This window comes from Vespula pensylvanica, chromosome 2, assembly GCF_014466175.1.
Source record: "Vespula pensylvanica isolate Volc-1 chromosome 2, ASM1446617v1, whole genome shotgun sequence".
Taxonomy (NCBI): Eukaryota; Metazoa; Arthropoda; class Insecta; order Hymenoptera; family Vespidae; genus Vespula; species Vespula pensylvanica.
Window position 1 is genome coordinate 9,493,215 of NC_057686.1, and position 16,655 is coordinate 9,509,869.

At 27.5% G+C, this 16,655-nt stretch overlaps 5 protein-coding genes across 9 annotated transcripts; 3 read left to right on the forward strand and 2 right to left on the reverse strand.

Moving 5' to 3' along the window:
* Window positions 1-341: 341 nt before the first annotated feature.
* LOC122637710 (serine/arginine-rich splicing factor 7-like) lies at window positions 342-3,826 on the reverse strand. Of its 3 annotated transcripts, none has more exons than XM_043830033.1 (4): window positions 3,639-3,826; window positions 2,948-3,327; window positions 997-1,136; window positions 342-452 (listed from the first exon to the last, which is right to left on the reverse strand). In XM_043830033.1, the coding sequence occupies exons 1-4, from the start codon at window positions 3,645-3,647 to the stop codon at window positions 439-441; spliced, it is 543 nt and encodes a 180-aa protein (XP_043685968.1). In that variant the 5' UTR covers window positions 3,648-3,826; the 3' UTR covers window positions 342-438. The 3 variants fall into 3 exon arrangements, with proteins under 3 accessions (XP_043685968.1, XP_043685967.1, XP_043685970.1); XM_043830032.1 differs by having other exon boundaries at window positions 894-1,136; window positions 3,639-3,813; XM_043830035.1 differs by lacking the exon at window positions 342-452 and adding an exon at window positions 1,698-2,177 and having other exon boundaries at window positions 998-1,136; window positions 3,639-3,808.
* A 355-nt stretch (window positions 3,827-4,181) lies between these two features.
* LOC122637571 (uncharacterized protein CG4449) lies at window positions 4,182-6,003 on the forward strand. 2 transcript variants are annotated; one of them, XM_043829784.1, is made up of 6 exons: window positions 4,182-4,372; window positions 4,506-4,596; window positions 4,709-4,842; window positions 4,980-5,222; window positions 5,289-5,433; window positions 5,495-6,003. In XM_043829784.1, exons 2-6 carry the CDS (start codon window positions 4,521-4,523, stop codon window positions 5,794-5,796), a joined length of 900 nt encoding a protein of 299 aa, XP_043685719.1. In that variant the 5' UTR covers window positions 4,182-4,372; window positions 4,506-4,520; the 3' UTR covers window positions 5,797-6,003. The 2 variants fall into 2 exon arrangements, with proteins under 2 accessions (XP_043685719.1, XP_043685718.1); XM_043829783.1 differs by having other exon boundaries at window positions 4,183-4,375.
* A 317-nt stretch (window positions 6,004-6,320) lies between these two features.
* Window positions 6,321-9,071, forward strand: LOC122637573 (V-type proton ATPase subunit E). Its single transcript, XM_043829787.1, has 5 exons — window positions 6,321-6,505; window positions 6,883-7,058; window positions 7,243-7,411; window positions 7,520-7,703; window positions 7,894-9,071. Exons 1-5 carry the CDS (start codon window positions 6,473-6,475, stop codon window positions 8,010-8,012), a joined length of 681 nt encoding a protein of 226 aa, XP_043685722.1. The 5' UTR covers window positions 6,321-6,472; the 3' UTR covers window positions 8,013-9,071.
* Window positions 9,072-9,178: 107 nt separating this feature from the next.
* On the forward strand, window positions 9,179-12,848 carry LOC122637572 (DCN1-like protein 5). 2 transcript variants are annotated; one of them, XM_043829786.1, is made up of 7 exons: window positions 9,179-9,510; window positions 9,590-9,681; window positions 9,907-10,122; window positions 10,821-10,959; window positions 11,047-11,413; window positions 11,512-11,719; window positions 11,924-12,848. In XM_043829786.1, exons 4-7 carry the CDS (start codon window positions 10,832-10,834, stop codon window positions 12,007-12,009), a joined length of 789 nt encoding a protein of 262 aa, XP_043685721.1. In that variant the 5' UTR covers window positions 9,179-9,510; window positions 9,590-9,681; window positions 9,907-10,122; window positions 10,821-10,831; the 3' UTR covers window positions 12,010-12,848. The 2 variants fall into 2 exon arrangements, with proteins under 2 accessions (XP_043685721.1, XP_043685720.1); XM_043829785.1 differs by having other exon boundaries at window positions 9,179-9,681.
* Window positions 12,849-14,026: 1,178 nt separating this feature from the next.
* On the reverse strand, window positions 14,027-16,654 carry LOC122637576. Its single transcript, XM_043829789.1, has 7 exons — window positions 16,516-16,654; window positions 15,844-15,960; window positions 15,508-15,749; window positions 15,067-15,444; window positions 14,813-14,993; window positions 14,533-14,748; window positions 14,027-14,409 (listed from the first exon to the last, which is right to left on the reverse strand). The coding sequence occupies exons 1-7, from the start codon at window positions 16,522-16,524 to the stop codon at window positions 14,170-14,172; spliced, it is 1,383 nt and encodes a 460-aa protein (XP_043685724.1). The 5' UTR covers window positions 16,525-16,654; the 3' UTR covers window positions 14,027-14,169.
* Window position 16,655: the final 1 nt, after the last annotated feature.

Genomic DNA, 16,655 nt, shown 5'->3' on the forward strand with positions numbered 1-16,655 from the left:
ATATGTCATTTTTTCGGATATTCTTGCAATGAACGGATACGTTTATTTATTTATTTATTTTTTTTTTCATAAAATTACGCGTGAAGAACATATATATATTTGATAAATCATAAATGCATTTCCATGAGAGAAAAAGAAGATTTCATCGAGTATTTAAAGTAATAACTTTTTTATATGTGTATGAAAATTTATTCTTTTCACGAGTGTTTTTAATAAATACTAATATTGAATAGTATACATGCCTTGAAAGTAACTTTATTTCATTTTGGTTTTGTAGAAAATTATGTTTCGTTTACTATCTTATAATTATTTTGAGAACAAGAAAGAACAGACTTAATATGTATGTAGAATAATAAAGTATGTGCTTTAATTGCTTTTTACATAATCTAAGTTACACTTAGATTGCATTAACCTCTGGGAAGCAGATCTTCGACTTCTTTAACCTGTGTTCGCTGTAATGATAACATTGAATGATGAACGAATAAATAATACATGTATTTACATAACAAAAATTCAGAAATATTTCGATCACTGGTTATTGAATTATTAAAATTTTTAAATAATCAAAATATTAAGATGAACAAGGTGTGCAAAACTTATTTCATTTACATTCCGAATATATTCGGATTCATTGACTCTTTCCATTGAGCTTAGATGCATTCGAAGCAAGATCTCTTATCCTTATAAATAGCATTTCCCCTGGAAAATTGATCGTTTTTCGTATTTTTTTAGACATTTTTTGTTTAAAAGATCTATTTTCACAGCGTTAGTCTTTTCTCCTTCGAAAAATGAGATCATTAGCTAGACTGATGCAGTAGACGCAATAAATGGAAAACTGACAGATTCGAATGCATTTAAAAAAATTATTAAAGAAAAACGTGAAATGCACTTACCATATCTATCTACTACGCGATCTAGATGCAGTTCTAGATTTTGATCGTCGTGGACTACGATCTTTAGAATCCAACCTCCTCTTATTACGAAATTTGTCCTTACCGTGGCCACTCTTGCTTCTAGACCGACTACGGGAAGATGAACGTGTCCGCGAACGTTTGCTTCGAGATCTTGAACGTGAGCGTGAACGTGATCGCGATCGAGATTGCGAACGTGACCGTGATCGAGACCTTGAGTAAGACCTATAAATAATATTGAATTAAAATAATGATTATATCAGTGCTTTGCCTGGACTTTAAGATATCCTTTGTTATTACGTAGTTGTACTTTCTAATATCTCCTGAATCAAAGTTGTACCTAAATATTAATATCAAAAAATTTTCTCGTCCATGAGTTTAAAGGTACGAGATTCGTTATTTTTATCACGTTTCTGCATATATAAACGATTTTTAATATCTATCAGTAAATTATAACTGTATAACCTTAGCTGACCACCTTATAATTTTCATCAATATCGTTATTACGAATACCTGTGATTACCTTCTTTCATACGGTTTATGTACGACTCATTTATAAGTATAAGACAATGTCGAGATAATTGTAATTTTATTTGGATGGAGTAAAGCAAATCCTATCCAAGTAGATGCTGTCTTATAATGTTTACTTGTTATTTATTAAAATCGAGCTAATTTCTTATTTATACCACAATTCGGTTATCAATTCTTATTGATGTCCTTTTATAAATTGGCGAAATGAATTGTATTAACGATTGATCAAAATATGTTTACTATTCTATTATGTACCATCTTTCCTGGCTGCATATAGCAGACACAGTCGTAGAGCACGCGATGGCAATGCCGGGAAGGGAGAGCGGATGAGCACGTATGCAGATGAAATCACGCGAGGGTCAGATGAACGGACGAAGAGTGGCTAGACGAGATGGCTCAAACGTTGTCTCTCAGTGACCACTAGGTACTATGACGACGACTAGGCACAAACAGTAAGTCGAACGAAGAAGGCCGGGCTACCAGAAGTGCCGATGTGCATAAACTCTCTGTCTAGGGTGATGTCAGTGGTCAGTGGAAGTATCGTAGTGCGCAGAACTAGCCACTCCGTCGGCCGTGTTTGCCTCTCTCGCTCGCAGAGTGCAGAAGGAAACCCAAAGTAGGTGAGTGCTCTACGCTGTAACTACGCAGTGTGTCACAAAGTGAACCCAAGGCGAATCTCGCGAGAATCACAGTAGCAACACATTTCTCATGTGTATGCTTGTTCAGCCGCATCTCCTATAAATAATGGGCATTGTTACATCGGAAAAATTCTTCGCTATCTTAACCATTGTTTAAGTGTTCATCATTTTGATATGAAGTAATGGTCTTATCTTTGTCGACTTCTAAATACTTATTAATTCTGTATTATAATTGTATGTAAATGTATTATGAGTTTTTATGATTTTCTGCTGCAGATTTATTTTCTTTTTTGCAATCTAAAGCATAGAGATATTAATAATTACCATGTTAATTACTAAATTTTTTCCCTGAGGAGATTAAATTTCGTGAATTTAGAAAATAATTGCATATTTCAAAAAATAATTTTTGATCAAATCTGTTGGTATGATAATATGAGTAATAAATATGTTGTACATCTTATAAATATATTCTAATTAAATCAATATGTTCTGTATAATTTCAATGATAATATAGGTATACAGAGAAACATACAACTATGTAATATTATAACAATTTTTATAAAATTAAAATAATTTGAATTAAATAATGTGTTTATGGTATGTAATGAATAAACTTTTTCGATATCAACGAGTATTAGTAATGCATACAAAACAAACTGCAAGAAACCAATAACATCGAAAGTATATAGATTTAAAAAAGTCCATAATTTTTAAAATATATGTATATGCATAATTTCTAGCATATCTGAAAAATTCAAAGTATAAAATTTTATTGAAATAAAAGAACTGCAGTCTGTATACCTATATTGATCAATATTTATAAGATATAGAATTGTAATTGTAATCGTATTAAACTACTAATTTTACCGTTTTCTACGAGAACTTCTATGTCGAGGACAATCTCTTGCGTAATGACCCCTTTCACCACATTCATAACATTTGTCTTCCGGATGGAATGGTCTTGCCACACCACGTCTTGATGAGCCTCTATCTCTCAATCTTTTTCCATTTGATGGTTCCACACGAACGCGTCTTCCACATATGGTACGACCATCTAGACCCCTGATAGCATCTTCCGCATCTCTAGCATCTTCAAATTCAACAAAAGCAAATCCTGGAGGATTTCTAGCAACCCATACATTTCTCAAAGGTCCATAGTATGAGAAAGCATCCTCTAACTCTTGTTTTGTTGCACTGCTTCCTAAATCCCCTACATAGACTTTACAGTCTGAAGGATATCTTGACATCTAAAATAATTTTTTATATTTGGAATCAAGTAAAATATATATGACTAAAAACAAATGTAATTATAATTTATTTCAATAAAACTTTTATGTCATATTATATAGATTAATAATTTAAGTTGATCATTTAAATGTGGTTGTAAATTCCGTAAATCTTTTTCAATCAGTTTTAAAACAATATATCAAAAAATATCTATATCAAATGATTTCAGTCATCAACTATAAAATTGCAATATAATTAATGAAGGCGTTGTTATATCTCCAACTTCTTTCGAATTACAAAATACGTTAGTATGATAATAGCAAACTCATACCTTATTCATACTGATTTACTTCGTTATCACGTTCATTAGAACCTTTAAAAAAAAGTAACTAGTTACTGTTTTACAGAAGAAAATCAAACATTTAACGGCATCGGTTTAGAGAACATCGATTCCAAGCGGATTGAAAAAAAAAGCTTCCTTTATAAAGTCACATTTCTAACAGAGCACGAGACGCGTGTGATTATATAAATGAAAATGCCTATTATATTGTTATTGAACGTTATTGGTTAATATATTTTTAAATACTTAATTACTATTAACATGATATAACATTTTAGAAGTTTTATTTAATTGTAATAATAAAAAAGACGATTGTGATCGTTAAATATTGAAATGTCTAAAATATCGAAGAAGCTAAACAAGAACCATAAAAACATGTAGTCTCAATCACAATCATTCTCAACTTCCAGAAAACGATCCTGAATAACTATTGGTCGCAATTCTATTTCACAAGAAAATGTTTCTTATGATTGGTTAATTTATGATGTTGTATAAAATGAAGCAAAGTTAAATGTTTAACGGTATGAATATGGTAACAATGACTTATACGCAAATTTACAATGCTACAGTGTCAGTTGTATATAATATGTATGTATAATATATTTTGAAAAATTGTAGAAAGGATAATTATATTACTATTGTTATTACTGTGTATAACTTTATCCACTTGGATATAAAACATTGACCACGTGATAGGAAAAGGGAATAAATAAATTTCTTATAAGTGAGTAAAGATTAAAACGAAAAACAATTAAACGAAACAATTAAATGAGGCGATTCAAATATGTAATACTATATATTTATATTTTTTGTTCCCTATATGGTAATTAAATGCGCTTATCGATAATATAAGCGTAGAATTTGAATAAAACAATGAGTGGCATACAAATGGACAGTTCTTCTGAGGATGAGAATGATATATATGTTAATTCTGTAGCACGTTTAAAAGGTATATTTCGATTTTTCCGTTTATTATTTTAATATTCGTACAATTTACAAATTATTCTCACAATAATATGAAATGTGTTGTCAGTAATATAAAAAACGTTTAATAATTTTAGCTTTACAAAACAAAGTCTGGAAATCTAAAAGTTGGAAATATAGATCACATATGGATCAACACGATGAATTACAAAACAGTAACAAAGAAAATAGAAAGAAAGAGAGAAGAAAGCCGAGGAATGTACAAACTTACGTAAGATAATAAATACATATATATACCTTAAGTTTATTCTTATTATTTTTATTATTTTTGTTACTATTATAATTATCGTTATCATTATCGTTGTTATATACCATTTATTAAAAGTTTGTCATGTTTATTATTTTCAGTATTTTACTCATGGTACAAATAAAGATGCAGAAACTGTTTCTGTAGAAGATTTAGACGTTATATCTGAGCAAAAAGAAAATAATAAGTATGCAAAAGTTCGTAAAAATATTAAAACAACATCAGATGATATAGTAATTTTGGATTGTAATAGCGATGAGGATATAGAAAAGGATGAAAATTTTGATGTAAATGTGAAGATCTTATGGCAATCTAGAACTATTCACCGTTTAAATATATATAACGTAAGATCAGTTTTATATGTTACAATGAAAGAAAAACATATATATAATTACAAAATTTTGTTACAGCATGATAATTTTAGGAAAGTTTTCCAGTATTTTGCGAATATGGAGAATGTTTCTATAGAGCAAATTTTAATAATGAAAAAGGAAAAACGTATAAACTTAACAGATACTCCTTCCTCTATAGGTCTTTCAATCATAGATATTCTTGGTATGTATACATTAAATTGATTATATAAAATTATGTGATTATCTCTTGTTTTGTTTTTTAGAAGGTGGGATAGTAGATGCAGATATGATTTCTCAAAATGAATATAAAAATCGCAAGAATAGCATAGAAGAAAACATATGTCAGATCAAAGTACAGACTGCAAATAAGGAGTCATTAATGGTTCCACTTAAGAAAAATCAACAATTTAAAATACTAATTGCTAGTTGTGCACGTCAATGGGGTGTTAATAAATCTAATATTAAATTGTATTTTGATGGAGAAGCCATTAATGCCAGTGATACACCAGAAAGTTTAGATCTGGAACAAGAAGCGTGTATTGATCTTTGCATTTCTACAAAATAATATATGATGATGTTATTATTATAGAAAAAGAAGGAAACAAAAGATGCAAAGCAAAATACAAGCTTAAAAATGAAATTGAAGAAGTATAATATAATAATACAGTATAATAATAAAAAAAAAAGAAGAATAAAATCATATGCAAATGTATGCAAGAATATGCAAGCAAGAAACAGAAATTTGTGTTTTTTATTAATTATAAGTATAATTTTTGTTAATTATAAATGCTATACTTTTCAAATCTCATAAAAAAAGTAGACTTTAATTTAAAATTAGATTCAACGAAGAAATTTCTGAAAAAACGGATTTAATTACGATGTAATAAATAAATAAATAAAACTAACTTTTAATAAGAGAAAGCGCTATACATGTCGTAAAAACAATGAGAAACTTGGAAATTGTATACCCTTTGTTTGATTCATGTTGCATGTATACTTTCGTGTATATTGCCTATCTTGTTTCGCTTGCTGCCACTATTACTTTTCTTATCGTGGCGCTACTGTGGTACGTTTTAGAACAAATTACAGTCATATGACCGTCGTTACGCGAGTACGGCATCACGGTTTTGTAGATAGGCGTTGACTCGTCCTCGGTGCTCTTGAATTAAATTTATCGAAGTTTTAACTTCCCCTGTAGATTATTAAAGTTTATTCTTAAATAATTTTACAAAGCTCACATCATGGCGCTCAGTGATGCTGATGTTCAAAAACAGGTTTGTATAAAAATTTAATATTTCAATAAAATTATATTATTAACATTCATGTATAGTATAAGCCTGATTACATCTGTCTCATATAAGTTATTTTTGAATATTCCCGTATCTAAATATATGTCACGATCGTTTGTAAATTTGTATCTATTTTATACATTATGTGTATATTAATGTAATTAAAAATTAGGAGATTGCATTAAGAATATATTTAGGTACTCGATGAAAAAGAAAATTAAACATTTAAATATTTTTATTTTTATTCTACTTAATTTTAATATAACTTTACTTGTATAAAGTCTGTCGCAATTTAATTAATTGAATATTTCAATGTTTTTAGGTTACATATAAATAAAATTAATTTATTATTTGCATTGCAGATTAACCATATGATGGCTTTTATAGAACAGGAAGCTAATGAAAAGGCAGAAGAAATAGATGCCAAAGCTGAAGAAGAGTTTAATATTGAAAAAGGACGTCTTGTCCAACAACAACGGCTTAAAATTATGGAGTATTATGAAAAAAAAGAAAAACAAGTTGAACTACAGAAGAAAATGTATGTAAAAAGTTTTTCTATTATTTTTCATGTAATTATATGTAATATTTTATTTTGTCCAATGTTATAAATATTAGAATGTATGATATATTTAATCTCTTTTAATAGAGATATTTTTAACGTACCATAACATGTTTTTAAGTTGTAAAATAATCCTTACCTTATTGTAATTAAATCCTTACAGTCAATCTTCAAATATGCTTAATCAAGCACGATTAAAAGTTTTAAAAGTTCGTGAAGATCATGTACGTAATGTTCTTGATGAAGCTAGAAAAAGATTAGGAGAAGTAACTCAGAATCCAAACAAATATAGCCAAATTTTGCGATTATTGATCACTCAAGGTCTTTATCAGGTATTATCAATTGACCTTTTTTTTCTATGATTGCATATATTACATAGTTTAAATTTTTTGTTATATAATAAATATATTAAAGATATTAATATATCTATAATTTTACAGCTTACAGAAGGTCATGTTTTTATCCGTGTTCGTCAAGTTGATCTTCCTATCGTAGAATCTCTTCTAGATTCTATACAGCAAGAATATAAGCAAGCAACAAAGAAGGATGCTCTTCTTAAAATAGATCAAGAGACTTTCTTGCCTGCTGAAAGTTGTGGTGGTGTTGAATTACTAACATCTAAAGGTAATAATATTATTAATTAATTCTCTTTATTTACAGGTTTTAATTTATCAAATTGTTCTTTACAAATAATTTTTCTTTTAAATAATATAGAAAATATACTTTTTATCTATTCAACCCAAGGAGATTACATTAATATTATTTCTTGAAAGTATCACAAATATTATATTAAACAAATCTTTTTAAAATGTAGGTCGCATTAAGATTAACAACACTTTGGAGTCACGGTTAGAGCTTATAGCTCAACAGCTGATACCTGAAATTCGGTCGGCTTTGTTTGGTAGTAATCCTAATCGCAAATTTACCGATTAAGGAAATTACTTGCATCAGAAATTCACTGATACATTCCCTTTTAAACAGCAACCAGTAAACACGTGAAATGTATTGTGTAGGTTAGAAAATAGTCTATGACAATATTTTTTGTTGCATAACTGCATGTATAATACTTAATAATGACCTTTATCTTTAATTGGCTTTATGGCAAAATTGTCACCTATAAAAAAAAATATAAAATTGAACTATTGTTTCAACAAAGACTTGTGTATTGTTAATAGAAAGATATGATATAAAATATATTATTCATGAGTCAAATACAATTTTATTTAATATAGCTAAATTTTTCCAACATGTGACAATGTCTTATTGTAATATCACGGTTGTAGCAATATTAGCTATATATACATAATAGGATATAATACATTCTTATAAAATTCTACTGTACATGCACAGTGTTTATATGGACAATGAAATCAATGGATGGTTAAGTTTAATAATGAACAGAACATTCTAGTTTTCAAGAAGTGCAATATTGTTGTGCCAGTGATGGTATCGAATGTTAACAGCATTAATATTTGTTAAAACAAAAAGAAAAAAAAATTGAATGTGTCTAGTTCTATTCATATTCTAAGATAGCAGTATAAAGGAATTATAGTTTGATGAGTTAATGCTTTACTTACTAGCTATATGCTTTTTCTGTATAGATAATGAATATATTCAATGATAGTAAATTATTATGTTTAACTTTTTGATGTTGATAATAGGGAAATTGGTAAATGGATAAATTATCAATGCTTCTTTTATTTTATGATATCGCTATCTTACTGTGTGTTATATTATGTGGCGTGTAACAGTATTTCACTTGCTATCATCTTATTAAGGTATTTGATCAACTATGATACAAATATAAAGCTTATATAATTAAAAATAATAGATTGTATAAAGATTATTGCAAACTAATGACCTTGTAATTCTATTTGTAACTATGTAATATAAACTGTGTTCTAACCATTCAGAATATATGTAGAAAACAGTTATTATTGTTTCTTGTCTGTTGTTATCAGGCAGTAATTGCCAATAAAAGTTATTATAATAGTCTTATATTATCATTTAACGATTACAATACATATATAAAAGTTTCCTCTCTAACAATACAATATATACACTTTATAAGATTGGATGAAAATGTTCAAACAGTGATAAAATAAAAATTTCTCTTATTTGTGGTGCAATCTAGCGTAGCTTATGGAAAATTTTTTTTAACAACAATATATAACAATAAATGCTATACTGTAGCATGATATCGAGAACAATGTTCATGTTTAAAATTTTGGGTAACGATCATATCGACGGTATCGATAAAGAGTAATACTCGAAATATCAATGGACTTTTTTTCTGATGGTTGTCGTCACTGGACCCAATTGCTTTCTAAGTTTGGCATCTCTGCGAAAAAGGCATGCTTGCTGTCTTGAAACGGCAATAAAATGAAATAAAACGGAATTTGCAAGGAGATTTTAACTGTGCAGCATTTAGGTAGTAATTTATGTCCAAAATTAATCAAATAACACACTATCTGTTGTCGCCGTCACTATGATTAGTATTATTTCTACAGACCGAACTTGAACGGAAGCCTTATTTTGAATGTTGAATTTTGGATGAGAAATACTTTTCTTTTACGATTGCTCTAGTGGTTCGTCAGACAAGGTAGGGAGGGTCACTTCGATTCTTTGTACATTTCTATATATATTTTACGTAAATTTGTCTGATAATTCTATACCGTATTTTTTTAAAGATTTAACATTTATTTGACTTGACAATTTCAAATATATGTGATTTATAAATCTCGAAGATTGTACTCATTATTCGCACATATTAAATACTTGATCTTGAAGGAGAAATCTTTAAATACATTGTATTATCATATCTTAGGTATTTGCCTGCTACGTCACATGTTGTGCAAATTGGTTGAAAGTAGTACAGCAGGACTCAAAAACTACGTGGTGTTAAAATCATTTGGTGCACCTAACCTCACTTTCTCTCTTATACCAGAAAAAGAATATGTCAGTTTAATCATTATAAAGCAGTTACGTTAGCAGTTAATCCACTCGGTTTAATTCGCTCAATAACATCTATATCTGCTGCGTGGTAAGAAGTTTTATTATTAATAATGAAAAAATCAATATTAATAAAATGATATCATGAGTAATTTAATTTTATGAGTACTGTCATTATTATAAATTTTCTGCTTAATATCAGAGTACAAACAATTTATTTAAATAGTGATTTAATACTTTATACTTATTTTTAGATTAATAAAAAAAATTAGATTGATTGACAAATATTTGAATGATTTGTTATGATATTAAATACTAATAATATTTTGTATTTGTATAATGTAACAATCACATATTTTCTTCTAATATTTATATTAATATGTTAAATATATTTTTTCTGAAGTTAATAATAAGCTATTAAATAGAATAGAATAAATTTAAAGCATTAGAAATTATTATTGAGACTCATATATATCTTTAAAAAATTGCTTTTAAAAACAATTTGTTAATCTCATTCATGTTTTTTTTTTACTGTTTTTAATGTTGTATCTTTACTAAATTATTTGCTAAAGTTGCTCTAAGTACTTATGTTATAAAGAAATTAATAAACTTTTACAGTGATAATTTTAAAATTCAATACGTATGTATACATACTTCAATAAAAAGAATTAAGCATAGTATTGATTTGTTTCTGTATAAATGATAATTTGATTTACAAATTTTATTATTGAAGTATTTATTTTGAAATGCATTATATGTAATAATATTAGAAATAAATTTCAATTTTAGCGAAGAGAGGGATGCCACGCAGCAAGCGTAGAGCGCCCTCTAGCACAAATCACCATCACACATCAATTGATATGTCACCTAGTGCCCATGAAGAGGGTTTACCAAGACATCCATCAAAACGATTACGCCATACGTCTGGGTATAAGATGATTACATTACGTATTAATAAACCTTTTAAATGGAATATTCTACGAGGGAACAATTTTTCATTTTTTTCTTATTTTAGAGCAAGGCGATACACAAAAACAGAAGATGTCTCCAGTGCATCATCATTTTCTCAGAAACGATGTATAACTTGGTTTAGAGAATATACAACACCAGATGATTCAGATACTCTTGGCCCTGAAGGAATGGAGAAGTTTTGCGAAGACATTGGAGTTGAACCTGAAAATGTAGTTATGCTAGTTCTCGCCTATAAAATGAATGCTCGTCAGATGGGGTTTTTCACTTTGAGCGAATGGTTAAAAGGTCTTTCGGAGTTACAATGTGATTCCATATATAAAATACAACAAAAGCTTGAGTACCTAAGGAACCAGTTAAATGATCCTCACATTTTTAAAGGAATTTATAGATATGCCTATGATTTTGCTAGGGTATGTATGACTCTGAAATTTGTATATAAAAAAAAGAAAAAAAAGAAAAAGAAAAGAAAAAAAAAAGATTACACCCTGTTTTATTTCATATACTTTAGGATAAAGATCAACGTAGTATGGATATGGAAACTGCTAGAGTAATGTTACAATTACTTTTGGGAAAGCATTGGCCGTTGTTTACACAGTTTGCTCAGTTCCTAGATCAATCCAAGTACAAAGTAATCAATAAAGATCAATGGTGCAACATTTTAGAATTTTCTCGTACAATCAATCATGACTTATCTAATTATGATTTAGATGGAGCGTGTAAGTGATGTTATTGTATTCTTTTGCCTAAAGAAGAGTAAACGAAGGAAAATCACAGTTGTGTGTGTGTGTGTGTGTGTGTGCGCGCGCGCGTGCGATATATGTATTACATATTATTTATTTATAGATATGATTATTATTCTGTTTAGAATATTTTTCTGCCAAAGATTTGTATGTTGAATTTACATGGACATTTTGTTTTAGGGCCTGTAATGCTTGATGAATTTGTTGAATGGTTAAAAATGCAGAGAGGTGAGGATGCATCATCGACAGAAGCAAGGGGTAGCTGAAACATTCTATTAAAATAGTCCACTAAAGTAAAAAACTCATCTCCGTCACGATATTTGTTAATAATGAAATTTTCGTTAAGTTATAACTCACGGCATTTTAATTACCATCATTCGTGGTGTACTATTTTTTTATTAAACAATATTAGTGCATTGTAAGTAGCTCATTCTATAATTTTTTTGCAACAAATCTTATGAAGACTGTTCAACAAATCTTCATAGATTTATTTTGATTGCTTACCGCCATTTGCAGTTTATCCAGAGTTCGTAGCAGAAACTTTTCGCTTCAAAATAAAATTATTTTAATATAAAAATTATTTGTGCAATTCATAAGAGATAATTGAACATATTAATAATCTAAAAAGCAACACTAATTGGCTGTTTCAGCATTGACTTAATATCATTGTAAATATTTTATTTCCTGAATATAATATGTGCAACTGCATGAATTCATATAAACAGATAAGTAGAAGTAATTTGTCTATACATTTTTAATATTTCTGTCTATAAATATAGAATCCATACCAATATTTTATTTTATAAATTATGCAGCTAAATCTATACATTATCCGCAACAGTTTTTGAATTTAAATATGTATAATACAGTTAGGCACATTTAATAAATGTATTAACATTATCAAGTAGGTTCAGAAATCAATTAAGAAATTTTGCCCTGTACTAGTGCTATTACAGCATTTGGTATTCAAAAGGCAGTACCACAAAGTGTCAATACAATGTGCTATTAACTAAGTAGTTCCTGCGGATGCTACCTATATAAATGTAAATTAGAATAATGAGCTCTTATTAAAATATCATATTTATTAAAGGCAATTGAATTCCGATTTTTTGGATCATTGATATGAATGTTAACACCTGCACTTAATTTGATTATTTTAGTATGGACAGTGGTATTTAGAGAGAGAGATTTAAAGTTTATATAAATGTATCAATTATAGTAATAATAACAAATATTTAATTTTCATATGTTCTATACATATGAATCATGTTTGTTCTTACAATTTAAAATACTATTTATTAAATCACATAATGTGTAAAGCATATACATTTTTAAGTAAATTGATGTAATGAGAATCTTCAATGTTTATCAAACAAAAGAAATTCATATCATTACTCATAATTGTGGAATTATTGCAAATTTATATTTAATTTAGTATTATTGCATATAACTTATGATTTATAATACTGTAATGATCAATCTTAAAATACAGTGATATAAATTTTTACTGCGATTTTCATCGATAATTATGTATGATAATCATTTAATCAACTATGTCAAAATGTTTGATTGATAAACAAATAATTCTTTCGGTTCAATCAGTGAGATTTTTGAATGCAATCCACATTCAGGCTAATATCTAATAAATCAAATTTATCATACATAGCAATATCATATAATTAACACTATTATGAAATTAGTTGAATAATTAAATTGAATTTCTTATCATATACATATTTTTATATTTCTTCCTGCACATGTGTACTTTTATTACACACACACACATACACACAGCAGACACATACAGACGCGCGCGCACGCGCGCGCACACACGCACACAGACACACACAATATATATATAATAAAAATAATATTACATAGTATTACAACACAGCTAAAATTTTGCTCATATCTTCTAAATTAAGAATAACTAAATTGATGACAGAAATTTAATAATTGTGTAGACATATACATTAAAAAAATTATTCATACAGAAGCAAAGTTCATTATAAGCTGCTAAAATATTACTGCCATTTAAAAAGTGAAATGTAATTAATTATTATGCAGAATGAATAAATTACTTTTTACAACAACTTACAAACTACAATACATCATTCTAATAAAATAATCTCTTCTTAGTATCGACAAAGGACAAAAAAGATATAAAAAGAAATATCACGAACATTAAATCGTTTTCAAAAGAACATTTTAATAACATGATATTAAAATTAATAGAAGTATTAATAATATAAATAATTAAATGTAAAACATTTATTTGTAGCAATATTGACAATGAGAAATAACTAGTATTTATGTTGTTTTCATTTCTTATTGATTTTAATGTTACATTTAAAATGTACATCCATAAATAAGTAACTCAAATTAATAAGAAATATAATGAAAATTAATTTACTTAAAAAATGATTTTATAAGATTTGACATTGACCTAATGTAAGTATAGTAATGCTAGCAACAGTTAAAAGCAGACATAAATATCTACCTGTCACTGGTATTCTAAACAATCTAGCACACATTTTTAATGAGGAGGTATATAAAAGTATAGTATCCAGATCCTCTCCTGGTGTGCTTTCATAAACAAATGGTCGGATACGTACTTCATGACCAATACTTTGAATCATAGAACAAGCAGTAGTTAATCTAGCTGCCTATTAGAGTTAAAGAATAATATAAATATTAAAATATTAATAATATATATAATAATGTATAGATTTATATTATTCACACAGAATTAAAAACTATTTTGCAAAATCTTATTATTTTTGTATTACCTGGATAAATGGGACTATCGATATCAATATCCATAATATTACATTTATTATGCCAATGTATGTGACTGGATTATTTTCTGTTTCATCATCATTGTATTGCAATAGCCAAATAGTTCCAGCAGTTGCCCATGACAGATTTATAACAGTATAAATGGAAACAGCAGGTCCCAAATCATTGTTAAAATATTTCAACAATTTCTTAAATTCACTTATTTCCTATGTTTTATAAATGTTTTTTATATTAAACAAAACCATTTTTTTTACTATAGAATTTACATACCTTCATCCAGTCTATAGGAGGTAATGTATGTTGAAGTAATTTTCCTCTAAGGAAATAAAGATGTGCAATTAAAAGCTGACCTTGTAGACAATAACTTGTTATGATCGTTCCTTGTACCATATCATGCCATAATGTGCACACGATCAAAAGTATTTTCAAAATAATTTTAACTTGATATGGACTATAGAAAAATATTTTATATAAATTTATTTTCCCATATAAATTATTGATTAGATATGTATTAATAAAAGTACCTATGTTCCAGCCATTGAAATAAAATAACTCCTTGTGCCATCATTATGTTTACTGTAATAAATGCTACTATCATCCATACTACACTTAAAGCTATGAAAAGCCACAATATTCGTACGAGCTTTTTTTGATTTCCTCTATGAATTGGATTAGAAGATAAGAGAAACGCTCGTTCCATTAGATTTTGTAATTGCTCGTGTTCTTTAATACGAAATAGATATACAGTGTATAAATACGCAATTAAATGAAGTAAACTAGGAATTATATGACTGAATATAACATTTCCAAAACAAACTGATTCATGCATCCATTCTTTACTAACATTTGGTACAATTTGTAATTCTAATGGTAGTAGTTTATAACAAAATCCTCTATCTCTCCTATAAACAATTAAGAATGCAAATCAGTTATTAATTTAAAAATAAAAAAATATTAGCATTTACCTGAAGCATGCCATATATTGTAAAATATATCCAATGCACATAAATACAGCAACTTGAAAAGTATGAAAATTTGTTAAAATACAATAACGTGAAAAGTGATCAGTTTCATCACTGCTTGTGGGCCTTAATCCCATAACACCTAATAATCTTAGGTAAGGCCTTAATATCTTATGTTTACAATAATGTAAAACCGCTGATGTACTCAAGTGTTCATAATTTGGCATTTCTGCAATTTCTCCTACCTATTATTTATACATAATTTTTATAAAATGTGATATTTTATTAACAAATAAAATATTAAGTTATTTATTAGACGAATCAAAAAATATATCTCACTTCAGTACTGTGTATCTGCAATTCTGATAAAACAGAAGGCGTAGATGTATGTGTTATTTCTTCATGATTTTGATGAGGTAAGTCTTTTCCATTTTTTGATTCATTATTGGAATCTGTCTAAAATATAAAACCATAAAATAATATCAACTTCTTATTAACTGTAATAGATTCATAATAAAAAATATACATATATTATTAAAAAATTGTAGTTTATTGGAACTACAATTATTATGTATTAATGAAAAATAAATAATGCATAGAATTATAAAAAATTACTGATGTTACCTCATCGATAATATATATTTTTCTCTTAGCCATAAATTTTAGAAGTAAATATATATAAAATCAAGTATATTTCTAATATATAAGAGAAAATATCTTTTTTGTTCAAAACATGCAGATCAAAACAAATAGTGTGACTCGGATCAGTTTTGTGTTTACATTACATCAAAACAAGTATTTTTGGGTATGTAAAATGTCATGTAACAGTAGTTAATATACTACAATATTTTTATAACATTTTTATATATGTTTAATAAATTTTTGGTAAAAGTATATATTTTTTTTTTAATTAATAGAAACAGTCTTCATCTACATGTATGACTTTTTAATGTATTAAATATATATTACAAAAAATTATTTATAATGTGAGTTATTATAGAACTTACTTACCATTACCATTTTTCTTGATCAAGGAGTACAAAGCTTTTTAACTTGGGAAGAAAACATTTGTATCAATAGGTTCACCCTAACATGAATTTAATTATATCACTGTTTTGAGATGACTCTTCACCTTTCATGAGAGATATCTG